Raw genomic sequence first — 27,545 nt, 5'->3', positions numbered from 1 at the left:
CTTGCACCCATCTTTCAAAGCCTGCTGCTGACTCGATTTACTGAGCGGCATTACCCTGCTGCCCACAGGGCATTCCCAACCTGCATCCTTAGAGATGGAGCCTTGTCAAAACCCAGATTTCCAGCCAAATTTCTTGGCCGCAGACCAAGACCGGGCACCGCAGGGCTCCTACAGCTTGTCTGCCACTCGCCAGCCCCCACACCGAGTCATTCGGAAGCGGCCAAATCTTTTGCTAAGGTGAAAGCTGAGCCCTTCTCTAAACATTTCCCCCTCTCTGCTGGGCCTGGATGCTTGTGATATTTTCCCAGAGGCTGGTAAATGCGAGGCAACCTGGTACCCTGTGGTTCTGTGCCCCTACCAGAAAGCTGCCTGAGATAAAGGGCTGCTATCCAGGCTGCTATCCAATATTTGCAGTTAAAGGAAAGCAAGAGAAAGCAGCTCCTATGCTGCAGCTATGGGCACATAAACCTGATGGGAAAAAAAAAAAAAAAAAAAAAAAAAAAAAGCAGCCCACAAACGAAAACAAATAAATGAGAAAGGAGAATGGAATTATTTATAAAGAAATTTATTTTCTATTTGTGTACAACAAATATATGAAACAAATTTGATTTGAAAAATGTATATTTGATTTCTTAAAAGTATTGAACTCTTTTAAGGAAAGGTTTCAGTTATTAAAAAGGTACTGAAGGCTAAAATTATACTTGGATAGATATATATGCGTGTACGTATATATATATAAAAAACATGTGCAATTTTTTATATATATAGTATATATAAATAACATGTGACATGATGTTTTAAGGTATCCTATTTAAACATCTGAGTAACAATAGAGATATTATAAAATATAGTTTCCTATTTCTACAGAATTTGCATTCAGTTTTCATAAGCATCTAGACAGTGCAAAATGTAAAGATACAGAAAAAGCTCCCAAGTTTCCTCTGTCCTGATCATAACCAGACTGAACGAAATTTGGAGGGTTCAATACCAGCCCTTACTAGCGTCTTCGAAAAGCAATAAAAGGAAATCTGTCTTACCTTGACCTGTGCTATGCTATAGTTTGCGCACAAGAGAGAACAATGCATTTCCTATGTTAAATGGTCTAACTCCCAGAGATCACATACACCTCACCATATTGACTCATTTCATTGCACTCCATATCCTGCAAAAATAAATCTCCTGTAGGACAGCATACATTACTGCATACTGAAGTTTAAGTAATATATTTCTTTAACATAAGGCAGAAATATACTGAAATTTGATAACACTTAAATCCAACAGCAATCTGGAATTAAACCACATTTATGTACCACATTTTTATAGATGCTGCCTTTTTTACGTTTATGTCAGAAAATGTGGTAGAGAAAATCTACTTTACTTTAAATAAAAGCGAGGGATAAGAGCAGTCCCTCTACAAGAAATTGCTAAAAAGCAATGGGACCAGGAGAAATGCAACTGCCTTGAAGCAGCCAAGGTCAGTCGGCATCAGCCTCTCCTCCTGCTGATGAGCAATTCCTTGCGTGACACCTGGGGGAATACTCACGCGAGTAGGTGCTCACCACCACAGAGCCCAAGTGCTTCAGCCCTGAATATTTATCATCTTTAATTATTTGCATCTATTCTATGTTAAGGTACTGTATGCTTTTTTTTCATGCAGTTCTTATGTCATCAAAAAAAAAGGCGATTCTGGCCATTCTGCATGCTTTTACAGTTGCTATATTTTAATCGAAGGATGTTTGTACTTTAGGTAATGTGTTTATTATCACCGACATAAAAACCTCAATCCTGCTTCCATAAAACTCTGTGGTTGTTTTGCACCTCCTGGAAATAAAATTAGATTCAAACCTGTTAGTTACGCAGTTTGCTAATAAAAGTAACTACTATATTCATTAAGTCTCGCAATACTTAAAGGCAAAGCGGTGTCAGCAAATACTGTGTCTTAACAGCTTAAAGAACAGCATTATGCACAATTCAAGGCAAACTTATCCAACAAAATCTAAAAGCAGCTGTGAAAAGCATCTTATGGGACAGCAAATTTCACTACATGATAATTGTTGCAGGCTTTTTTCAATTTTTTTTTCCTTAAACCAACCCCCTCACTCATGTCCTACGTTGCAGTTGCCCAAAATGAAGGCTCTGCCCTTGTAGGCAGCACACATCCAGGCCAACTACACCTTAAAACTCTGTGTTTCCAGAGGGTCTCCCTCTTCCTGCTGCACTCTTAAACTCCCTTTTAGCAGAAACTGTCCTGTTTCTGAAACCTTGACGGGATAAAGAGCCCAGTGTCAATCTGCATCTTCTTCAGTTCTCCAGTTTATCTCTGCACTTGCCCATATAATGGCCCCCTGCAGATTTCAGCTTTCATTCAGATTTCAGGCCTCAGAAGAAGACAAAGGCTCATTAGTAGCCTGCATAAGTGAGCCTTACTAGTTAAAAACCTTGATTTAAATACCAAACAAAAGGGAAAAAATAGATGCTGAGACAATGTTTACACCCTTTCAACCACACCCTTGAAATGTTGGCAGGGAATTAGCCAAAGGATGGGCTTTACATCTGATCCATCTCTTCTAGTTGGGAAGGAACAGCCATAAATACAAGTTTTTGCAGGGTGCGGCTGATACCGGGAGATGGCTGAATACATATGACCAAAGGCTGCATGCCTCACAAGTCAGAACAAAGCGTAGATGTGCTGGGAATTCAGGATTTCTTATGCCCAGAAGTTTCCTATAAGCTGGAGATAAACACGATTCCCGTCTCCCACACAAGGATTACTGTTCAAACCTAGAGCAATGCAGCACTAAGGAGAAACTAGTAACTCATAGTGCCAAAGCCTCTTGAGTTAAGGGTACCTTAAAGCAATCTATTAAAAAAAAATAAAATAAAAAAGAAAGAAAAGAAAGAAAAAAAGAAAACCTGTGGAGTCAGTCAACACGTTTTTCAACCCAATAATATAGTAAAATGCACTGGCAGGCAAGGCCTCAGTTCCAGAAAGGAGAGGAAGAAAAAGGATGGTGCAAAATTCTTCCTTCATACGTTTACACATTCTTAGGATATAAGGTAGCAGGCAACTTAGCAAACATTCCTTGTAAGTTGTGTGGGATCAGAGCAGCTTTTCGTGGGGCTTGCGCTGTCCTACAGCTCAGCTTTGCCTGTCGGGGCAGGACTGGTGCTACTGCTGCCTTCCCCGGCGTTGCTCTTCTCTGCTGGTTTGAAGGATAAGGAAGCGGAGTTTGTGCAGTACCGTTTGCCAGTTGGACGAGGTCCATCATCAAAAATGTGCCCCAGGTGAGCCCCGCACTGGAACAAAACACAATAGAGGATCACTGGGTTTCTGCACAGCTCGGTGGCGTCACAGCGGCGTTAAGCAATGCCGAGCAGCTGCTTCCAGGAAAGCACATTTCGGTGCCTACATCACCCTTTTGGGTGGGATGCACAACCCACATTTAGTGACGAGACTGATCTGGGAAGATGATCTTCTGAGATATCACCGGCGCCTAAGACTTAGAGCCCGAATTTCCTGCATGTTTCACGTCGTGTCACTGCACGTGTTCAGCTGGGTGAGCCCAATGCTCACCCCACGCTACTTTCTGCAGCGTATAGGGGACAGGGACACGTAGCTGAGCAAACACTGCTGCTCCTGCCTGAGAGAAAGGCACAGTCCTCTGCTTTGCAGAAGAGTACAACACTTTGAAGAACCTGATCCAGTTGGTCCTTATGCAGAAATGAGGATTACTCTCACTGCACATTACGGCTGACAACATATCAGGATAATAAGAGCTTCTTATAATTAGTCACTTGAATTCCTCAAGTTCATTTTTACAGCCTGCCGTGAGAAATAAAAAAATAAAACCTTGTGCTGGAGAAATATTTATCTTGAACAGGAAAGTCATGCTGCTTTCCTAAAGAGCTTTGGCCTTTCAAGTCAATAGCTGATCTCAGTGAGAGCTGGCATGGTGTAACCGAGATCACAGCGCTGTTAGTGGGCTCGCAGTCAGACAGCAAAAATTAAGGACTGCAAATTATTCTTAAGGTTTAATTAATTCATAGCATCCCAAATACATAGAGGCAATACTGATTGCTCTGAATGGTGAATGAGTTAGTGACAGCAACCCTCTACCCTGCAGTTAATGTGCAGCTAATGTTCCCTGCTGTTCCTGCTTTTAATTCACCAAGGCAGCAAGAGGGATGTCTGCAGACGCAGGTAAGGTCTTGGCTTCGGACTATGCTCTCTCAACAGATTCAAAGTCTACAGGAGGCTCTCACACCAGCAGGGAGGGACAGGAGCTCTTTGGGCTTAATGGCAGCTAAAGCTGCCACAACCACATCCCAGGGCAGGCTCCCAGCTCCCAGAGACGAGCTGCTGGCACAGCTTGGGCAGCCAGCCAGGACCCCAGAAGCACACTGGGGAACACTTCTAGACCATGGCATCAGCAGGATGAGCTCCCCAGGGCGATGGGAAAGGGCACAGATGACTCTGGGTTAAGAAGCAGCTGCTCGGCTTTGCAAGGAAGGAAGACAAAACAAGGCAAATGGGAAAAGGCAAAGGAAAGTTGCATGGGAAGTGCAGAAGACAAAGCCTGTTGTTCTTGAAAGATCACTGTTTTACAACCCTTTCCTCCATATGCCACCTCTTATTTCATTTTCCTTTATACTGGAGGCCCTTTTTTGGGCAGTTTTGGCAGAAAACCTGAGGCATTTCTCAGAGTGGAGTTTCTCACAATGGGGCACTTCACCTGATTAAAGCTTTTCCATACCTTGAAAAAAAAATCCGAAGAAACTTAGTGTCCCAGAGAGAGCATTTTTCTAAATGCTCAGCATCCTAATTAAATCATCTCAACTAAGAATGCTTCAAAACCTCCTGGCCAGAAGTGTTAAACAGATCTTTTCCAGATTAACATTTACCCAAAGATAAATCATTCCCTCTCCATTGGACAGAAACAGAACAAGAGAAACCGTAGAGAGAAACAGTCTGCAGGAGTAATATGCTCACAAACATATAGACTACGAAGACAATCTATCAAAAAGGCTTTCCTCACAGAACTTGAAAAGCTGTGCTAGAACTCGAGGTAGTCTCATTACACCTTCTTGTGATGGCAGGATCACACCAGGATTGGATTACTGCAAAATTTGTTACCTTTTGAGATTACCCCTCACCAAAAATTTATGTGGCGATTCTCCCTGTAGAGGACTCTATAACTCATCTGCCCTGAAAAGGAACGTAATTCAGCCCTCTGTATCACACCATAAGAACACTGGTTCTCGGCTGAGAGTACAAAGGATGAATTGATTTTTACCGTCCTCCCCACACAGAGTAGGTGCTGACCATTTTTCTAGGACGTACATACACGTCTGTAAAGCCTCCCCAAAAGAAACAATCGTGCGTCACAGCTTTATATATAAATATCTTGGGCAGAATGCACTGGGGTGGTTAAATGGTTAGAGTAAAGCATCTGAAATATGTGTTTAGGAGCAGGAAAAGGGGGGTCACTGCTAACTGTCAGTATGCTTGGATCTCAAGCCTCCTGGTTCTAATAGGCTGCAGGGAGGTGCAGAAATTAGCTTGCAGACAGTTCCTACAACCTATTCAGAGCTATCGGTGTGCAAGCAATACTTCTCCAACTACAGAGTTTTATTGGCTTTTACAGGTATAAATAATACTTAGGGAGACCTCAGGGGAAGGAATTCTTGAGCAGGAAAGAGAAAAAAGAGAGAGAGATGCAACCATTTTTACATTATTCCTCAAATGCATTAGCAATTAACTTCCACCTGCCACTAACCATTTTACCTTTTAAATACATCCCGGGTAATGTGTTTCCAAAAACATGTAAAAGCAATTTCTAGGATAAGCCCATAGATGTCTTTTCTTTATATTATGGCAGTTTTCCCCCATTGTTTATTTTCTATAATGCAGAAGATTAAAAGTGAGGTTTTTTAGTCTCCCAGACTGGTGGGAGGACTTTTAAAGAAAAGGCAGCTACTTTTTCATCTGCAAAAGATTAATAAGGCTTTGGGTGCAGGAGAGGGTACTTCCCTCCAGTTTTACTAATGCCTGCCATATCAATCCCCGTGCATTTCCAAGCTGCAGTAAAACTGTGAGTTTCGATTGTGCAATTCACAGTCCTAGGGCTCCGAGGAAAGGAGGAAATGGTTTTGTTATGGATACACAATGTGGTGGTATTAACCGTGCTGAGCGGTGGCTGCAAAGATGTTCACCACTCCTCGAGCTATTTTCCTGTGTGACTCGATCATCTGTGGGGTTATTGCACCAGGAAGCCAGCGTAACTGCTCGGAAGTTGCCAATGGATTATATAGCAACTCTGGTTGTATTCTTTTCTTAATGCTGTAAATTCACTTTTTGGTTTTGCTCCAAGTTTATGGTGTCTGTATGTGCCTGCTGCTAATGCTACGGGTCTCAGGTCTGCTAGTGCTATTTTGTTTGGCAACAGGTAAATGGCACTCCCAGATTCCTTGTCCTGACCACAGGCTGCCTTGGGTTCGCTCTGGTGAGCCGAGGAGCTGTGGCCGTCTCTTGGAGGGCATCAGCAGATACAGGCTCAGCAGGCTGGTAGCACACTTGTTTCAGCACTGTTCAGCCCTGCTAAGCAAGGGTGAAGGAAGTGGGTTACATTTTGTGTTATTCCAGTAATTACTGGTGAAGCAAGAGGTTCCTAGCCCGTGGGAATTTAGGGAAACTGATGTTCCAAAAAATTGTTAAATGGATCTTCATTCTCTTCAAGAATATCATAAATGTAAAAACTACAGAATGATGTAGTACACAAGACATTAGCAGACATGCTGTACTGGGCCAGACCCTCTGCCTAGACTGCAGTTAGTGAATTCTCCATAAAGATGCTGCTGCTTCTTTTCAGGAAGCTTCTTGACTCACTCTAAGCATTTATATACGAGGACTGATTGGCAAGTAAGATGCGTAGCATCAGAGCCAAAATCAGTTATCCCACCACTGTCTGGGAAGAGAAGAGCAGATTCTCACGGCCCAGATGAAGCTACTGCTCCTCTCAGAGGAATGTGAGCATGTGGAGCTAGAGGGCTGCAAGCTGCTGGGTACATCTGCCGAATGCCAGAGCAGCAGCTTCTCCCTCTGCCAGGTAATGACCACGCCATACCCTTTGTGGAGAGGAAGGCAGCACAAAGGGTGGGAGGAAGTCGAATGAGACAGATAACGGAAAATTTGGGCGTGATTTGAATGACTACTGACTTCATTAGTACGGCAGACAGGATTGTTTGAGGCAGCTGTGAAGACTGAGCTGGGAATGAGTGCTGGGAACGAGTTAGCACCGCTGCGTGGTAATGCACAGTGATGGAATCGGCACACAGGCAGGCGCTCTGCTGCTTCCAGCTCCCATCTCAGCTGCTCACATGTGCAGCCGGTCAGCCAGGCGCAGGAGTTCCTTTGAAGGGACCCTCTTCAGGAAGACAATTTCTGTAGACTCAGCGCCGAGCCCGGCCATTTACATCTGCTCTGTTAAATCTCACCCGAGACAAGGACGCGCATTCCAACGAGCCCTTTGTGCCTTTGGCTCGTTCCACCCAGCTGTTATACCTAGGACCCATTGTGCTCTCTTACAATGATTGCTATTTAATGGAACTGAAAGGTTTGCAAATCTGAGGGAAGTACAGCGCTCTGTAATGATTTTTGCAGCCTTTGCCATCAGAACGGTCTTTGTGTGCTATAAACTAACCCGACTGCAGGATATTTCAATCCGATGCATCCCATAGGAGAAATCATCAGTGAGAGTAATTGCATCGGGGCTGATCACATCATAGAAGGAAGGCCAACCTGGAAAAGAGGAACAAGATAAGTAAGAAAAGAGGGTGTCTTTGTGGCAGATGGCACTGTAAAAAGCAGAGACAGAAACACACTTTGAAAAATGTTTATTTCACTCCAGAGCTCCAGAGTCAGAAATAACTGAAATGGACATTTTGGATCATAAATCATGTAGGTATGTTGGAACATTTTCCCCCAAATACAAAGTCCTTTACTGAGCTGCCAGCAGCTGCCCATCTTCCATCTCAACAGAGACTCCTGCACACCTCTGCCACCTCTCAGCCACCAATGGCCACCTATCACCTTCTGCCCTTCAGCTCTTCCTTGCCAGGTATCCCCCTCTCCACAACACCAGCACAAAGCAGCTACCACAGTAGATACCCATTACACAGCTGGAACTTTTCAGCCACCCCTCAAAAAAAACTCTCATCATAGGCTCTGTTTCCTGAAGCTGGGTTCCCACATAAGAACCTGATAGGCTTTAAGGTCGTGTCAACATCTACCAGTGCCCATCCAAAATCCCACCAGATATCTGTCCCTCTCGGCCAGTCTCCTGCCAAATATTGCAACATGCACAGATAACTCTTGCTCTCTGTGTATTACAGACATGCCCACGCAGAGAGAACTTCCTTGTTTGTTCCCCTAATATCTGCTAAGCATTTGCTACAGATGATTTCATAAAATGACTTGCAATAAGCTATAACAAACACAGCAGCAGCTGTGAATCACTGCATGCAGATGAGTAAAGGATGTACACAGCTTTCCATAAGTAACAGGAGTAAAAGTTCCTATTCAGTAAAAGGAGGTGTGGAAGCCATCAAGTTTTCTGAATGCGGGTAAGGAAAGTGTGTAAACTGGAATAAAAAATAGCATATGTCTTCATTTGTATCGTAAGCCATTAAATGGCAAAGAACACTTATTAGGATGCAAGCATAGCAGACATAAACGTTTAAGAGGTGCTCAGAAGTGCAATTTTCTCCATTTTGGGAACCTCTGCACACAAATAGCAGCATTCCTAAGCCTGCAACCTGAATGCATGGCAGGTCCCAAGTCCTGTGCTTCCAAGGAACCTGCTGGCATCACAAGTGTTTCCCCCTCCAAAACTCACTGCAGAAGCAGAGTCATTTCCTTCCCCCAAAATACTGCAAATGTAAGAGACAGCAGATGGATTGAAGTGGAAGAGGTCTGAATGGGGAAAATATCCCACAAGACAGGAACTCAAAACAGTGCAGAAATGACAAACAAAAAAAAATAATATTATAAGTTCTTCCCCTCGTGCAAAATATCGCTGCCAAACAAATACCTTCACAAACAGAAAAGGAATAAACATATGACAAGTTTTGCAGAAGAGGTTATCCCGTTGACAGAAAAATTGATGTCTCCTAATTGGTGGCACATCTCCAACATCATTCATCATCTCAGCTGGGCCTCGGTCTAATAAAGGCCTTACAAAGAGCTGGTCAGACATTTTTGATGAAGCACTTTAGTTATTGCAATTTAAATATCTTGCTAACCAGGCATATCTACTTCTCCGTTTGTGTGACGGCAGAGGATTTCCAAAGAGGGACCTGCTTGGAGCAACCAGCTATCTCACCGTGTGAAAGCGTTTGGAGGAGGAACACTGCAGTGCTGCAGCAATTCTCGGAGGCAACCCTCCCTCCTCCGTAATAGCAATAAGGGGGAAGCTTCAAAGGCTGCTGCACAGAGATTGAAGCAATCTGTGTCTTGCTGAGAAAATTATCTTGTGAGAAGGGTTTGGAGGAGATGTGTTTATGTCAGCTTTGACATTAAAGAAAGACCATCTATCCTCCTTTCTCCAGACTTTTCCTTTTGGTCTTCCCATTCAACACAGAAGAAAAAAATATTATTTGCTTTGGATGCATTCCATGCGCTTTTAAAAAGTGAAGTCATCTGAAACCTATATAAACAGTCAAGCTCCTCCTAAAGTAGCCTTTGTACCCAACTGGAGTGACTTCAGCTTCCTTCTACACATGCACATGTTTCAGAAGCTCCACCACTGCCACATGTTCCCCAAGATAGGGGCTAGGAAACAGCCTGTGCCTCCACAGGGCAAACTTCCAGCTCTCAGCTATGCCATCTCCTCTGGAGTACCATCACGGACCAGGCCCCAGCATTGCTGTGCCCAACCAACAACTCCATGAGGGTTGAGTGAAATCCGATCAAACCTAAAACAGAGAAGCTCCTGAAGGGCACTGTGCAGGACACCGTCAGTCAGCCCTGAGGGGGGGACAAGTGAACTGCTCCTTGTGCTGATGAGCCAGAATCAGCAGGAAAACCAATCCCCCTCTGCTGTCTCATTTCCCCTCTTCAGAGCTAAAGTGGAAAACCCATTTGATAGTTTGCTAAGCCTTCTCTGGCCCTTTTCTCTGCTTTAAGAGCTGCCAGGAACAAGCTGTAGAAGCAGTCTGCTCGCCTGCACATTAGGCAACTCCCAGTGATGTTGGAAAACCAACTAGACCCCTGTGGGTTCTTCATACAATCTTTCTTTCTTCCTAAGCGGTGGATGACCCAGCAGTGTCCCCACTTTACAAGCCCCTGGCTACTTTTCTCGCCTCTCAGTGCTGCTGCTCAGCCACTCCTTTCCTTCTGAGAGCCTGTTCCTCCTTGCCCTAAGGCCGCAAAATGGCTGATCCATTCTGCATTTTAGATTGCTGTTGGCTGTGCTCTAATGCTTTGGCCTGCCTTTGAAGCTATCTGGCAGGGCATGTTTCCACGGTGAACTAGGACTGGGGGGAAGAAGACCATTTAGGAGCTCTTCTGCTCCTACTGGAAGGAAGAGTGACCCCTGGTGCTGTACAGACTGAGCTCTGGAGAAGGCCCTTAAAAGTGCTAGTGCTTAGACCCAAACCTCCACGGGTTGGGGCAATACAAAATAAGAGCCTGTTGTGTTTGTGCTCACTCTAGTGACCCTTTATATGTGAATCAGACCACTATGTCCTAAGGGCCAATATCTGCTTTGATAATAAGACAGACATGCAGGTGAAGAGTTATTCAGATCAAAAGCAGGTATCCTGTCCTAGATCTAAAACAAAGGAATGACATTTTCTTCTGAAAAGCACCAAAATGAAAGCCATGGTGGAAACCGAACATCACTGACAGATCTTTTCCACTCCATCCTGCAGGAATAACAGAAGGGATCTCGTGCTGTGGGGCATCACACATACCACGTGCATCTCCTTCTGCAACCGAAATGCTGAAAGTGGGGCAGTGCCTGAGTAAGAAAGATACAGCAAGCGGTGTGCCTACCATCCAGCCTCTTTTGTGTACTCCTGGTAGAGAAACGAAGTCCCAGCGGGAGAAGGTCATCTCACCCATGTTAACACAGGAAATTCTAAGGCACCTTTATCCTATGGGCTACTCCAGGACTGTTTCCTGGGACAATGCTGACCTCACGCAAAAAAGACGTTTTGTTCCTGTAAACATTTGGAACAGTCCAGCTGTTGAATGATTGATCAATTTTAGAAGCATCTCAATCATCCTACCAATTTCGCACACATTTTGTTGTACTTAGACCTCCAACTTCCTAATAAATGGATGCAAGCAGTTAGACATCTAACTGTTAAAATATGAGCCTATAATTATTTGCAGAAGCAAATCGGCAGGCTGCTTTTGAAAATCAGCCCTGCTAGGCCATTTTTCCCCCTCTTGTGAACTAATATTCCTTTTGACATTTTTTTTTGAACAGCACAATTGCAATCCCCAAACATCGAATGCTCTGACATTATTCCCATTTCATACACCTGCCGACTGGAGACCTCCAGAGTCTTTTAATAACTGTGATGTCTGTAGTTATGTTTTTCATTTTGGAACCCAAAGAGACTAAGTTCAACCTGCATTTTATCATTCTTTGCCGTAATTATTCCAAGCATTTACTTCAGTGAGTTATTTACAGATGGAGAAGTAGGGGGAGATGGAAGATGTTAGAACTACCAAATGACACCAGATGGAAAAGAGGACCTTGACCTGAAAAATACCTTGTTTCTCTGATGTGCTGTATTTTTAGAATTCTGATTCCCTTTTAACCTAATGTGGATTAATGAAAACCCAAAGGCTTTTTAAGGTAGAGGTTCATCATTTATCTTCACTGAGAAAGCTATGTCTGTGTAAAAACATGAAGCATATAGGATTAAAAAAGGTAATAAAGCTTCTGCTTTGAAACTGCTGTAAAGCTGAAGGGCCTTCGCTTTCTTCTTTCTCACAGGTTTATTGAAACCGAATCTGAAAGACACAGGCATCCACAGCTGTAACTTCTCACATACAAGTTTAATGTGGAAGTCCAAAGTGACATATTCCTGTTATGTACGATGCCTGTGCAAATGCAGGGCAGTTTTTGCCTAACCTGTTGGGTTATTTTTCATAATATCTCCACGATGATGAATGCATAACAAATATTCTTACTTACAAATATTTTACCATCAGGTAGCACTACTTTCAGTGGAGGTCCAACTGTAGCTAGAAACAGACTCAGGCATGGAAACATTCATGTTCACCAGCAAATGGCTGGACATGAGATATGTAATTCACTGGAAAGAAAACAACTGGTCCTTTCCAGCACCCTCTAGGCTTAAGACAGATGACATGGTACTGGTTTTCAGCAGAACATGTGGAGCACTGCAGTGGTAGCTAGGTAGGGAAGCAGCCAAAGACAAAAAGCAGCTTAATTTTGGAAACAAAAATAAGGAAAAGGGGCCTCTCTAACCCACTGTCTCTAATAGAAAAGTTGGGCTGCCACAACAGGTAAACAGAATGCTGTGCAAAGGGAATTTTATAAAACAGTTGAATTCCTAGCAACAGCTTTTATCAGATAATCATAATCTGTTTGTTTTGTGGGTCTGTGTTTCTTTATGTTTCTCACTTGGGAAAGAAAAAAGTGGAAACCATAAATAAAGGTGGTGTTTGTTTTCATCCATGACGGCACTCCGAGCATCAAAACAACATTCTGTGAAACAGCATATGCAATCCAGATTTATTTCTTCGTTAGTGGGAGAAGGTTATATTTGTTTAAAGTGATTGTTAAGAGAGATCTGACACTTAACATTGAGAATTTCCTTTGACATCTGATTTTTTCAGAACGAGAGTGACCCTGAAGTCTCTTGAGCAATGAAAGCATGGGGCCTGTTCACTTCAGCAATTAATAACTGTATCACGATACAGCTATTGCCATAACTGCTTCCTTAGTCCTTTCACTGTGCTTTACAATACTGCTAAATACAAACTGGCTGTTTTAGAGACTTCCTCTAAAACACTTTTGACATCTCCAGCATCTGGGCTGCTGTTAAAATCAACAGGTAGGCAGGAGCTGGGATCTTCCTCAAGTCTTCTTACAAAGATTGAGTTACTAATGGTTTCTTTCTTGGTTCAGGTTCAACAAAACTACTGAACCTAACTCACTTCCTCCCAAAGGATGGTTTTCTCCCCTCATCTGAACAGTGTCTCTTGTTACTTTAAATCACGGCTAATGTTTTTAAAAATATATCTTACACATAAGTCAGTTGTAGATCTTCAGCATCAAAGGAACCAAACAGAATCATGTGAAGCGGTGTAACCTTAAGCTATAATTTTAAAATGCCAGTAAGAAATGTCTCAAATACTTTTCAGAATTTACTGTTGACCTAGTAACCTCAGTCCAAAACATTCAACTTCCAATAAATGTTTTTATTTTCCTTCCAAAACCAGTATTGGTAAAACAAATGTATGTATTGAGGAGTATCTTGCAATCTGTATACTTATGAGTTATCTTCAGAATTCACTGAAATAACAGAAGTTTTCATGCAGGATGAGTAAACTACAATAATAGTGGAGATGGCAAAACTTCAAGTGGAAGTTATTTGACAAAAATCTGAATACTAATGCAGTATATTCACAAAGAAAGGGGAAAAGAAAGCCCCAGTAAATGCAGCCCTGTAATAACCAGCATCCGGCACTGAAACAAGCAGCAGTCGCAGATGAAGTACATATTTGAAAAATTTGTCATGGGGGGTGTTTCTAGTGATGAACATCCACAATTTGTTTTAGACCTGTCGAAATATTTTCCTATCACATTATTATGCATGTCTGGGAAACAAAGTTTGTAAAGAACAGCCAGGACTCAGTTATATATTAAAACTACAACTACAGAGATGGAATTCTGACAGAAAATTGTTTTTAACTCAAAAAAAAAAAAAAAAAAAAAAAAGCAGCTTGTGTTTTCTTCTTTTTGGAGTTCTATTCCTTCTGCTGAGCAACATGCCCATGTCAGTGAGTGCTATAGCAGACAAATGCCCTTCTCATTACAGCTGGACAAACAGACTCTCACTGCAGTTGTAAAGTTCCGAAACAAGGGGAAGTGTTACTGCACTGATTAAAAACAAACAAACAAACAAAAAAGACAAAGGCCCCCTTTTTTTCTGCTTACTTTAGATATTGAATGAAATGTCTTGGTAAGGGAACTTGGTCACAAATAACTAAGGAAGGACAGCATATTCTTGGCCATAAAGGAAATCTTTTGTCAGGATTTGGGCCAAGATGGGGGCAGCTAGCAGATGGCAAGGTCTGCTCAAGACACACAAAGCTGAGTAACAACTGCAGGGTGGAAGTGGAGCCACAAACCGCTGCGTCTCCTGCAAGGGAATCTAGTCATGGGACAAAAAAAGTGGGGTAGGGCTCCTTCTGATGCCACCATGATGCAGTGAAGAACAAAACCCTCCTCTTTGTCCAATATTACAACTTATCAACGTAGTCCTTAAAACAGATGTATTTCCAGGACAGGGGTTTTGTCCCAGTGCAGGAACATCTCCTCATGAGCTGCAGGCACACCAAACGCCGCGAGGAACCTGACCACAAAGCCTTCCTTCACCTCAGGAGCACAGGAGCTGCTCCCTGCAGAGACTCCTCAGCTACAAGTGCCACCTTGCACCCAGTACCCGGGGTACTTTTACCATGCCCTCTGCCTAGGGCTTGGTCTGTTCAACACACGCTTGAATGCTGCACGGTCTTGTGCGAAAGGATGCAACAGCAACAAGCAGCAGAGAAAATCCCAAAAGAAGGAGAAAGGAATGATTTGTGGGGTTAGATTGTTTGGAGTTAGTGTTGGTTTGGAGGGAGGTTTAAATCTTTTTAACAACCTCTTATGCAAACAAAAGGAGGTAGGCAATAATGTTGACTAGAAAATAAAGACCTTTCTTCACAGAAAAGCCTGACAAAAACAATATACATGTGCATGCACACCCCCACACACCCTTTTTCTTTTAAGTTCTCTGTGGAAAACTTCAGCTGTACTTTGAAAACTTCTGAAAACCGAAACTATTGAAATGGAAAAGTTCATATTTCAGATTATAATGTTCACCTTCTGTTTTGCTTTCTGTTATGGTTTCTAAAGCAAAGCATGCCCTTTCTGCTAAACCCTGTATTTTCTTTCAAGAAAGATTTCAAAGGAAAACTTTTCACAGTCATTCTATGTGGCCGGTGACACAGTCCGAGGAAAGGAACAGCCTGGCAAACTGCTTTAAAAAAGATGTCATGAGGAGCTGCTCTCTTTAACACTCTGCTGTGGGAAACCCAGTGTTCCTGCACTGAGGAACCACCTGAGGACCGACCAGCACTCTCACGCTGCTCCAGCTCCGCACAGGTCTCTCCATGCTGCATCCTTGATCTTCTTTTTTCTTCCAGATTAACCTTCTACAATATTTTTGGCTCAAATAAAGAAATGAAGTAAAACAAATGCGCTGCACACAAACCGCTCAAGATATGGAAGTCATTTCCAACCTAAGCTAAGAGCACTTGTAATTAGGTACAGCACAAACCGTCACAGTGGAAGTCAATTATACTCACTACATGTTTTTACAAACAAATAATATCAGTTTATAAACATCCAGCTCACTTCAGGGTCTTGTTTTCTCTTACGCTATTCTAAGTAAAGATATACCTAAAAAGGAACAATTGGCTTGGAAAAGAAATCTGGTGCAACAAGCAAAAGAAGAAATAGGAGAAGATTTAGAGAGAATCAGCAAAAAGGAAATGGGCCAGTGTGCAGGAGGAGATTGGGGAGAGGCAAGAAGCGAGGAGTGGGAAGGCAGTCTTTGAGTAGATGCATTCAAATATCTCAATGAAAACACAGGAGAATTTCTCCCAGGCATCACCATTTTATAGTGCCTCCCACAGCAGTAGGCTAGCTGTCCTGTAATATACATCATCAGCCACTGGACACTTTTGGGATGCTCTCTTCTGTAATAACGAGAGGCACTCCGAATTTCTGCCTCCTTGGGCTCATCTTTCTCTCTCCCACAACTCAGGTGGAGCAGAAGCCCCAGCTCAGACCCACCCACGGCTCACACACAGACCAGCACAGGGTACCCGTGCTCGGGATGCCCAGTACAGCTCCAGGTTATATGGGGCCAGATCTTATGGCGTGTGTTAGGACCACTGGCCTCACACAGCACGTCTGATAACACAGCTCAGCTGTCAGGCATATCTGATGCTTGGACCCTTTAAACAGCACAAGTGGCTATCTCCCAGGTGAAAACACTGGAGCTAAGAGTTATCGTCTACAGGCTATTGAGCCTCTGCTGATCCAAATCTGTTCCACAGTCTCCCTGTTACCATTTGTCAGGCTTAAAAATGACACAGGCTTGCCCATAAGCATTTGTTCCTTTCAGGTCAAATGGTATGCTTGCAATCAAGTTTTGCCCAGAAAAACCTTGCATGAGAGAAATCTCAAAGTATCCGTGTTAAATCAGCATCAGCTGATTTGTGGTGTCAGTGCCTGCCTTGTTTCACTACACACATTTGTGCCCTGTGTGCCAACTCAACAAGCTCGTGATATGAGGGAAATAAGGAGCTCCTGTTCCTAGAGGGCACACAAAAAAATAACCTCAGCCACACCTGGATTAGCTCTAAAGAAGACCAGCCTCATGTGTCCAAAAGTAAAGAGGACAAGAGCTTTGTTTCAGCTGCAATGAGATATACGCTGTTATCCCGGAAAGGGAGAGAGGAAGGAGCGGAAAGGAAACGCGCACAGCCCATCATTTTTTATTTTTTTTTTTTGAGGAAAAAGATGATGTGCAACAGCCGGCGAAGACGTCCCTGCCGCTCCCCCTATTTCCATCCGTCTCAGCAAGGCTTGTGCCAAAGGTCAGACAGGACCACGCAAAAATATCCCACCAACTCCAGACCCCGGGTGCGGAGCAGAGGAACTGCGGCGAGCCGCAACCTCCGCCCGAGGCTCTGCTCTCGGCATCTCCTCCACCGAGGGTCTCGGGCAGGGACAGGGGCTTCGGGCCGGGAAGAGGCCTCGACCCGCTGGGAAGGCTCCGGGGAGGCTGGATGGAGGCTGGATGGAGGCTGGATGGAGCCCGTCGGGGCCCGTCGGGGTCCGCCTGGCGGTGAGACGGGGCCGGCGGCGGCAGGGGCCGGCTGATTGCCGTGTTCTTGTCTCCACCTGCTGCTGCTCCCTGCAAGCAGAGCTCCCAAACCCGGCCCGCAGGCACGGCAGGCTGCTTGGAAACCTGCCCGGCAGCTCAGCTTACAGGCACTCGCCACAGCTTGGGAGAGGAGCGGGGAGGGAAAGACTGCAAAAAATAGAACAATAGAACTTGACCTTTTTTTTTTTTTCTTTCTGCTTTTTAAACCAAACTTTCAGGAACGGTGTCATTTGCCGTCTGGCGCCCCTCCTTGTTACTCCTATTTGGGTACGCTCCTATACAGCGTATAGCTGATGACTGCACGACGCTGAGTTTGTCCCTTTCCTGTTCTTCAAATCTTTGTAATCTTACAGAGTCATTAACTGCTTATTTGGGGTCTCAGAGCGAAGAATACAATAACCTGTCAGCCATAACAGATTTTTCCCCCTGAAGCACAGACCCTGCATTTACTAAGAAATGCCAGAATAATTATTTGGAGGTACTGACTGTTCAAAATTTGGGGCCAGGCCCCTCACCGCCTTGTTGCACAATGACTGTCCTGTTACGAGTCTCTGCCAACCAGCAGACGAACGAGGGGACTGCACTGCTCACCAGGCACCTGGACCTCTGTGGTCTGCATTATACCAAGAATTACCATGGCAGGAGAGGCTCCAACAGGAGCAAGAGCTCCTTTTTTTCCATTTCCAGTCCTGTGCTGCTATACCCACAGCCCAAAGTGGCAGGGATTCCTTGCATCTTTCACCTTGCCAAATAAATCTGAACTCACAGTCAAGCCTCATGTGGGTTCCCACCTCAGCCCCTCTTGTTTGAAGTGCCAGTGAGCTCTGATAACAAACGGCAGCTAAACACCATCATTTTACTCACAGAGGGAAACAAACACGGACGAAGCTCTTGTGTAAGCAGGCTAGTGTGCGCTCCAATCACTCTATAAATTTCTGGAACTCACTTGTCAAAAAGCATCATCTTCAACTCACTGAACCTTTCAAAAAAAGAACACACCAGGGCTCTGGAATTCCAGCCTAACCTGGCTTTCACCCTCTTTAGAAAGGACTAAAAAAAGACAGGGAAGGGATATACAAAGGCATTTCTCATCAACTGCTAAATGGTCCAATATACTCGTAACCTTAGCTCTCTGCTTTATAGCAAGTGAGTGATGAAAACCTGATGGGACAGGCTTGCAAGCTACACTCTAACACTGAGCCACTGGGGTGCATTTTCAGAATTGGACAAAAATATCCTTAAGTGGACACCTGGAAAGGGCATGGGCAGCCGGGGGAAATACTGTCAGGAGAGGAAGAGTTTAAAAAGGCTAAGAAAATCTCTGATTAAAATTTTATGAGGTAAAGTGCTGGCATGGATCAGTTTTCTTGAAAAGCAGGAATCAGTCTCTGAGCTGGCTCCTCAGACACTATTTGGAGACCTCAAAAGCAGAGTCGTTTAGAAAGCAACTTCTTCAAGGAGTCCAACTAAAACTACAAAGACATAAAATTCCAGTCAGACACAGGAAATTCTTAGGGGAATACAAGAATTTTATGAGTCAGAAGATAAAAATCCCTCTGAATACCTAACAAAACTAATCTAATGAAGTAGTCACCGGGAAGGCAGTTTGATGAATCTGCATGTCGTGACGGACAAATTTAAACAAACAGGAAATTGAACAACCTGAATCTGTTTTCGTTTTCACTCCCTGTGCCCTGCTCCTTTTTTTCTTTAAAGGTGCAAAGCAAGCTGACAGCTGCAGAAGCTGCCGAGCGGGTCTGAGGGGACTATTTCGTTTTAGATGAAGTCTCAATTTAAAATAAACAAATTGCCTGTCTTCCTTTTGCAAAGCTGGGAAGTCATTTATTTCTGATTCATTATTTGCACTATTGTAGACCCTACCGGCCCCAGTGCAATCAAGCCCACTAATCATTGCAAAGGAATACAGGGAAGAAAGAAGCCCTGGATGTTAAGGTTATAACCCAAAATGCAGCTTCTTCCATGGCAAGCAGAAATGAGGCTAAATGCTTCCAAGCAGGTATTTCACCCATGCTAGTGGCTAGAGGGTTCAGTCCTAAATGATACCGCTAGATCAGGTCTGGTTTTGTATCAGGGCACATACTTAGCTGTTTACATGGAAAAATTCTCACTAGTTTCCAGAAAGATCCTCACATCCACGAGGGCCTTGCCTTTAGGTGCAGATAATTTCAGGACCAGCTGTGTAAAGTAATATTAAACTGAACGCTACCCCCTCTCTGTCAGGGAACCAGGCAGAGTCTAGACTCAAAACCAAAGTTTTACCTATGCATCTTCAGGCATCCTGGAAGCTGTTTTTAAGGAGAGAACAGCTTTTTCAATTTATAACCTTTCTGTTACAAATACACTCATTTTGGAAATAAATATTAGCAATTTGCACTTTGCACTGAGCATATCAGAATTCTTAAAACCATGCTGATTGTTACTATTCTCACAATGTTGCTTCTAAATTAAAATTATTGTTGCATTAAAGCCCTTCTGTTACTTCAGATTTACATCAGCTTGAAGGAAGTAAACCCATAGAGAAGCCAGAAATTTTTGCTTCTTTCAATTTTTTTGTTTGTTTGTTTGTTTTTGAATGTCTTCATTCTAGAATGGGAAAAAAAAGCCTTTAAACAAGTTTTCCTCCAAAACTCATCTTGAGTTAATTAAAATGTTTCATTATACAAACTAATTCATTATGCTGGAACTGAAATACTTTAATTTTTTTATTTTTTTTCCTTCATTTTATATTTCATACTAAAAATTTCAGACACAATATTGTGCAAAAAATAATTTTCAGGTGAAAAATGAAATCTTCTTTCCAACAAGACAAACCACTGGTCTGTCAGCTTTCATGGCTTAATGTGCTGCAGTAGACAGTATGTTAGGCACAGGCTGAACTGCCTGCAAACTACTTTTACATAAATTTAGGACACTGCTTAGTTTCCTATCTGAACTGCCTGTCTAGATCCTCCTATTTGGGGTTGATTCTGGACTCCACTTAAAATACTAATTGTTTATATTAAACAGACAAGAGAATGTGTGATGTATTTTAACTGTCAAAAGTGTTGTGAACAGCAGCAGCTGGAAGAAGAATGTTTAATTCCCTCTGCTACCCTCAAGCCTTTTACAAGCCTGTATCAGCAGCTACATCTTCCTCTTGCAGGCAAGAAAAACAGGGTATAAAGGGGTAGCAAAGGGGTAGCGCAGCAAATCTGCCTCTACAGAAAAAACAAGAGGGGTATACAAAAGCACTGCCATTATTAGGTGAAAATAGAGCATCACTAAAACTCCACCAGCATTGATGCTGACGTGAAAGCTGCGCACATTTGTGCCGAGCACAGCTCACACTTGATGGCTCCTCTCCTGTGCTGGTTTGCTCACGCTTAGCTTATGCCAGAGATGTAATACAGGCAATGATGGGAGATATCACTTGAACCACTCGCTGTATGGTACCCCTAAAAAAGGAATCTTGATACTATCGGTTATGGCAATACTCTTAAATCTTCTGGACACGGGGTCAGCAGTATGTGTGGGGCCATCAGTAAGGAGAGGTTTCCTCCCCTTGACACTTCATTCCCGCAGGGCATCTCAGACCCATGCTCAGGACGCCTTCCCCAGGATTATGATTGTTGCATAAGCTTGTGCTAGGGCCAGTGGGGCCCAAAACAAAGCAGAAGTGCTGTTACTGACAGGATATTAATAAAAGCTTTGCTAAGTAACGGGATCAAGTTATTTTCAATATTTATAAAGACGTCAATTTTTCAAAAGCAGAAAAAAATCCAACTACAATGATGCTATTTTGCATATTTCTAGAGGAAATCGGAGTATAGCAGCACATAGACACATGATAATATCCAGGAGCAGGAGGGCCTGACACATAAAATAAAGAGATGTACGGGCTTGTGCAAACTGCTGCAGTGCAGGTTTTCCTGCTATGTGGTTTGGTGTCTTTTTTTTTTTTTAATGCCACATTTACAGAAAGGATTTGGCACGTTCAGGGAAGGAACACCTCTTTTGTTCATCCTATCAGTCTTCTACTTGTCCAACTGTGTATAAGTAGAAAAAAATAGCCCTAACAAGGTGTAAAATAACACTCTGCATTCAGAGACAGCATGGTACATCATTTCACTTTAATATTCACTTCAAAAGTAAACTCGTCTGAAACCTGGCATAAATACTGCTGAACAAGTTTGCAGGTTATTCTGAGCTTACTGAAGCAAAGTTGCTTCACAGCTCATAGATGCAACTGCTTATTTGGTTGCTTACCACCAAGACTTCTGCTGAGAGAGCCCTTGGATGGAGAGAGCGGGGAAGCAGAGGCCTGGCTGGAAGAGGGATGGGTAACACACAGAGCTTAGCCAGCAGAAACACAGCCCATGCCAGCTGATGGTGAGCAAGACCAGCTAAGCTGAAAAGTAGCAGCAGGTCAGGATTTTGATTCGATTTTAATTCAATTTAATGTTTTTCACACCCTGTGTGTCCAACTTTTCATTTTCCACCTTTACACTTTCTCCTTTTTGTTAGTTTTTCCTTACACTACAGGAAATTTTTCTCTTCCTTTTCACTCAAAAAGGTAGCAAGGTGGGTTTCTGGGCTTTCTCTTGGAGCTGTCTTTGCTTGGGAGTGTGAAGTCACAAGACTATAGCATTGATTAGGTTAGATTTTGGATGGAGCTGTTCAGAGATTTAGTTCAGTGGAGATTTATGACAGCCAAAACAATCCAAGGGCTTCCTGCCCTTCTCCTGCCCCCACCTGCAGATGCATCAGTCCCACTGCTGCCTGACCACTCACTGGCTCTTTGCTTATATATATATAATTATTTTTTTTTTTTTCTGGGCTAGCAGGCTGAATCAGTTAACTGAGAGACCAAACGACCACTGGAGGCAATGCAAGGTAAAAGCATACAGGGCAAGGAGAGGAAGAGAAACAGAAATGCAGTGCCTGTGTCAGCAAGGTGTTGAATTGACTCAGCAGCCTCGTTAAACCTTGCCTTAGGGGTGATGCTAAAGCACTACAGTGCCAAGCTCAGTGCTGTGTTCTGCCCAAGTTTCGGGGCTCACACATGAACCAAGATGTTTCTCCTACCAGTGAGAGCTCTAGCTAGGACACCTCCTTGCCACTTTTGAAAGCTTTCTCTTCACCTGAGAAGTAAGCTCCCAGAGATTGTGAGAGAGGAATGGTCTAGAAATGACCCCAATGTAGCTATAAAATCACTTGGTCATCATTTTTGGCCCCTCAGGCTGCTCTTTGGTGACCCTGACTGTGAGGCAGGGATTGGCCATATGCTCTGTGAATTATGTGACCCCCCCAGACTGGTTTGCTTCTCAGCCTGTGGCATAAGACAAGGCACACTCCCACTGTCTAAGCTTTCTTTGCCTTTCAGGTCTACATGCAGGAAGGAGAACAGTCATAGGTCTGCGTGCTGACTGCGTGCTGACTTACTGTGATGTCCCTGACTGACAGAAACACTGCAACCTGAATAAGGCAAACCTCCGTGTTCAGCACCAAAGATCTCCTCTACTGCAGCATTACAAAAGGCAAAGTATGCAAATTCAGAATTTATTTATTTATTATCTGGGATAATTCTTCCTTCAGAGAGCTGGGAGCAGAGAAAGCACTTTCCACAAAAGGGACTCAACTGCTTAAAAAAAAAAAAAAAAAAAAAAAAAAAAAAAAAAAAGTGTTGCTCAAGAAAAGCTACAGTATGCCAGTTCCCAACCTTGTCTTGATACAACAAAATCTGATCTTTGATGCCAAGCTACCCCAATATTGATCCCACTCCATTCAACCAACGTGGACCTTATTCAAATGCTACGTAACCCTACACAAGTACAATGTCTCTTTGCTTAAGTTCTGAGCAGGCAAAGCAAATTTAGCAGCATGGCAACCATGGAGGTTGCAGGGATGGGGAAGGAATGGAAAGCACGAGTTGCTGGGCATTCCCTCCTCTATCCTTCACATGTTATATCTGTTTTCAACCCAAACAGCGCACATTCTCAGTGTGGAGTGCTCTTAGGCTCAACAGAAAAGTTCTGCCTTCAGCTGGCTAAAAGGGTCTGTTCTAGGCTCAAACCTCCACTGGAATTTAAGCAGCACCTAGTACCCCAAAAGGTTTGCAATCACACAACACACTTGGTGCCCTCACCCCCTTCTCAGCTCCCCAGAAAGCTGAGGCATACCAAATGTTTTAAATGCTTGTGCTGTAATTGTATCACTCCAGGTGTTCTCAATAGGATTCCTCCCTATAAAACAACTAAAGAGGTGAAATACAGTCCAAGTCTCCGCAGGAAAAGAACGGAGCCAAGAGCACAATCAGTTTCTGAAAAATGACTTGGTTCCCATGCCACAAGCAACAGTCCATAAAGCATCTCACGGAAAGCCCAAACACGCCCTGCAGCTTCTGGCTTTGGAGCAAGAACCGGAGGACCTGGGGACCTCAGACCCGCATTCCAAAATGGACCTTACGATGTACTTCCCTCCCTTGCAACAGCTTAATGACCTGCAAATTTTCAGCCCTGGCCATATCTGACATCAGTTTCAGAGCCCCACCTTCAACCAGATTAAAACATTTGTATGTTTTGACATGAACCATGAGGGTGTTTCATTTGCACAGAACCCACCCTATTGATTTGGTCTATTTTTGGTGGGGGGAGAACGGGATGGGGGAAGAAGGATTTCTGCTCTGTTGTATTCAAAGCAGCTTCAGTAGCAAAATTTTCAATGTTCAACCTCTGTACTTGTGTCCAGTACTGCCATCATGAGCTGTAACATTTCATGCTGTTACTCTTAAGTAAAATAGTTTTGAGTCTGCACCCTAAGAAATGTTGTCTAAAAGCCTTGCAAAATTAGGAATAATTTTCTAGGAAGATCTGAACCACAGGGATCACCTTGTAGTGAGCTCTGTGTGCAGTGACTGATTGTCCCCATTGCTGGCGTTCCCAGGGGTCACAAATGGGTTCAGCCACATTGTGCCAGGGCATCCCAAAAAAAGAAAGGCCATCACAGCCAGCTGATAGCATGATCTAGGAAACCAACCTGTGGATCACATCAATTAAGTATCCAATTAAATGGGCCTGATTTTTGAGTGGATGGCAGATTTGGGAATTTGTTTTAATTTCTTTCTAAAACATAACATTTCCTTGAACCATACCCTCTAGTGCTCTAGAAAACTTTCTATAAATTTTTCTAATTTTGTAAAAAAAAAAAAGTTGGCTGGAAAAACTGGAGTATTTGGAAAAAAATCAAATAGCTCAACTGTTTTCCACTTTTCATTTTTAAAGCATAGAATTCAAGCCTTTGTCTGAAATGTTCCCTTTCCAATATCAATTTATGTTTAAAAAAATCTGAGGGATATACTACCTGTCCCAGTTCAATACACTGAAAAAAAAAAAAAAAAGACAAAACCAAACTTTTTATTTCTCCTTGCCAACTAATAGCAAACTATCCTGCACACACAAGTCCCTCACCTTGTTTCCAAATACAGGTTTGATCCTCAAATAAAAAATGCAACTGTACAGCCTCTAACAGTGGCTACCACAGCCTCTGAGACTAACTTTATCCACCTGTATTTGAATATTTCACCTCTCAATACAGTAAAAATATAGAGCAAAAGCTATACATACATTCAAATACATATCTTGGGTGAGCAGTGCAAACAATTATTTTATTTGCAGTTTTATACTAGCATATCCTTCTGCTATCTCTGTGCTTAACAATCTACTTTCCTATGCCCATCATACAACATAATTTTTCTTTTTTTTTTTTCTTCATTGATCTTTATTAGATCATTTAAATATTTGCACGGTCTTCAGCAAGTATCAGTTGACTTCCTGAGAGTGGAGCGTTTTACTGTCTTCACTCTTGCTTTGAATGTTTTTAAGATACCTGCTATCATTGCTGTTAACTCTAATTCCCCATCATTCATTAGTTTTAAAACGGACTTGCACAAATAAACCACAATGTTGAATTAATGAGATATGGATAGGAAGTTTCTGTAAATATAGTCGGAATTAAAGATAGAATGTCTGCATAACTTAGATAATTTTTCCTTTACATTGCACTGAAGATGACACTGAATGCCCTTAGTTTATTAACCTTTATGCATTTGGAGAACACTCTACCTCATTCTTTCAGGTTCTTTAATAGACCACCTTTTTTTTTTTTTTTTTTTTTTTTTTAAAGTATGAAGAACAGACTCCTATCCAAAAGGTAAAGCAGAACTGCAGGCTGTAATATGTTTGATTACTTAGGTATTTTAATGTTATTGACTACATCCATCTGTGCAAGGTTTAAGCCTGGCACTGGCCAATACGGTTTATGAAAATTTCTAAAAAGTATGCAAGAACCACTGGCAAAGGAAGGAAAGAAATATACTGTTACTGCTTGTACAAATTATGAGAAACTCATTAAAGCTCAATCACTTGCGGATGAGTAAAAACATTCTCAGAGGCAAAGTGCCAGTGGAAATCTCATGAGTTTCAGCTTCTGAAGTTTCCCAATATCCCTCTTTGCTGTGGGAAGGAGGACGGGGGGAGGGATGGACAAAGGCTCTGTACGGTTCACCCCTTTGGTGCTCTGATTGAAGGAAGAGCAAATCAACTTGGGGCCGAGGGTGTTTAGATGAAGGTCCACATCCTCGCTCCCACCCAAACATAGGCAAGCTGCCCTGCCACTCCAGGTGCCATGCTAGCAGGTACCCTAATTGTGTGAAGACACGGGTCCCAGACATATATTGTGTATCGTCTACACAGGAGGTGGGGAGGTGGTCACATACCCTCTCCATCCTCCCCGGAAAGAGGAGCCCAGGAGGGGCACGTCCCACAGGGAGCCTCCCCAGTGCATCCCACTTCCCAGCCAGGAGTAGGTCCTTTGGGCACTGACCTTTCTTGTGTGAGAAAGCAAAAGGGAACATAAAAACTTATGTTAATGTATCATTAAAGAAATTACTTTTACAGAGACTAGAACAAGGGAGTTAAGATTACACTTCTGCTATGTCCATTTCTCTGGGTTTTTAGGAGTAGAACTTAATTTTTATACTGTCTATGCTGTGATGTCTGGAACCAAGAAAGTAAAAGTAGCGGCTGGTATAGGTTTCAACAGCTGCTCCTCTGCAGTAAAATGCAGCCCTGCTTAGCCAAAACACTACAACGACACGGGTCCAGGTATGCCTGACATATGCCATTGTGAGAGAAGAGCCTCGGATGTGCAGAAAGTAAAGAAACCAGAACAAATTACTAAGAGACCTCCTGTGATTCTCATCTCCAGCTACGGCAGTTCACTGGAGAGCAATGGCCAACACGACTTCAGTTTGCCTCAGCCTAACGCTGACAGTAATGCATGACCTGCTCTGTCAGTACTCCTTCAGTCAGGGATTTCCTCCTATCCTTTAATGCAAGAAGGAGTAAGATTTCAGAGAAAAACTATTATCTTCCACTCTTGGCTTTTGAACTTTTTTTTCCAAAGCCCTCAACACAGTATTTTATGCATTTTTAATTATTTTTTTTAACGTACTAGCATATTTTTTCCACCACTCTTCATCTTAAATGTGTCTTTGTCAGTTTGTAGATAGTCTATCAGTGCTGAGAGTCAATATTCCAAATCCCACCCTACTGCAAATCCATATTCCTGGGACTCCATTTAAATCCCTTAAATATGGAGTGTATGGCACTCCGTAGGGGGGAAGAAAAAAATCACTGAATCAAGGCAAGATAATAGTATGGAAGTGAGTGTATGGGTACTTTCAAAAACCAGAAATCTTATGGATAAACATTTCTTCAAGGAGAGTATAAACAGGGGAATTCTGTTCCCCTGACCATTGCTTTGAAATGCAACAGGCAGAAACAGAATACTTCTGTTTCTAAATTTTAATGTTTTAAAAAGACACTTTTCAGTTTTCACATCTGCATTTATTGTGTCACATGCCCTCGGCTTGGTTAAAATGTTTAGCATCGACTACAAGACTTTGACTTACTAAATGTTCACAAGTAGCAGCATAAAATCAGCAAAATCTCTGCCAACTAAGCTCTTGGAAAATTTTACCTGCTTTCTACAGCATGCCAAAGACCAACTTAATATTTGGGTCCTGATTGAAAGTAAACATAATGTATTTACAACATTTTTGATTCATTCTCATTACCCTTAAGCAGTCCCTCTTTCAATTACATATTTATCATCCTGCCCAAGAATGCATGAGCAGTGGTGAATAATGTATTTACAAAATACATTTTGTCAGCTTTTACACATCTGACCATTCTTACTCCTACTTCAAGGGAAGCAGAAGAAAATCACCGCAGTTCTCTGGGGTAATGATAACTGCAGACACATAAACAGATTTTTTTTTT

At 42.8% G+C, this 27,545-nt stretch overlaps 1 protein-coding gene across 8 annotated transcripts in view; it reads right to left on the bottom strand.

Annotated features, from left to right (window-relative positions):
* Positions 1-549: 549 nt before the first annotated feature.
* MSRB3 (methionine sulfoxide reductase B3) overlaps positions 550-27,545 on the bottom strand; it is an 83,109-nt gene continuing 56,113 nt past the window's right edge. For 7 of the 8 annotated variants that reach the window (XM_027456286.3, XM_027456279.3, XM_072034508.1 and 4 more), the window contains 2 exons: positions 7,701-7,798; positions 550-3,297 (listed from right to left, as the gene is read on the bottom strand). In XM_027456286.3, the coding sequence (XP_027312087.1) occupies positions 3,133-3,297; positions 7,701-7,798 (263 nt within the window). In that variant the 3' untranslated portion in view covers positions 550-3,132. The remainder of the gene's footprint in view (positions 3,298-7,700; positions 7,799-27,545) is intronic. The other variant, XM_038172952.2, reaches the window with a different exon arrangement.

This window comes from Anas platyrhynchos, chromosome 1, assembly GCF_047663525.1.
Source record: "Anas platyrhynchos isolate ZD024472 breed Pekin duck chromosome 1, IASCAAS_PekinDuck_T2T, whole genome shotgun sequence".
NCBI classification, from domain to species: Eukaryota; Metazoa; Chordata; class Aves; order Anseriformes; family Anatidae; genus Anas; species Anas platyrhynchos.
Note: the sequence above shows the minus strand (reverse complement) of the source record. Positions and strands in the feature narration are given on the sequence as shown.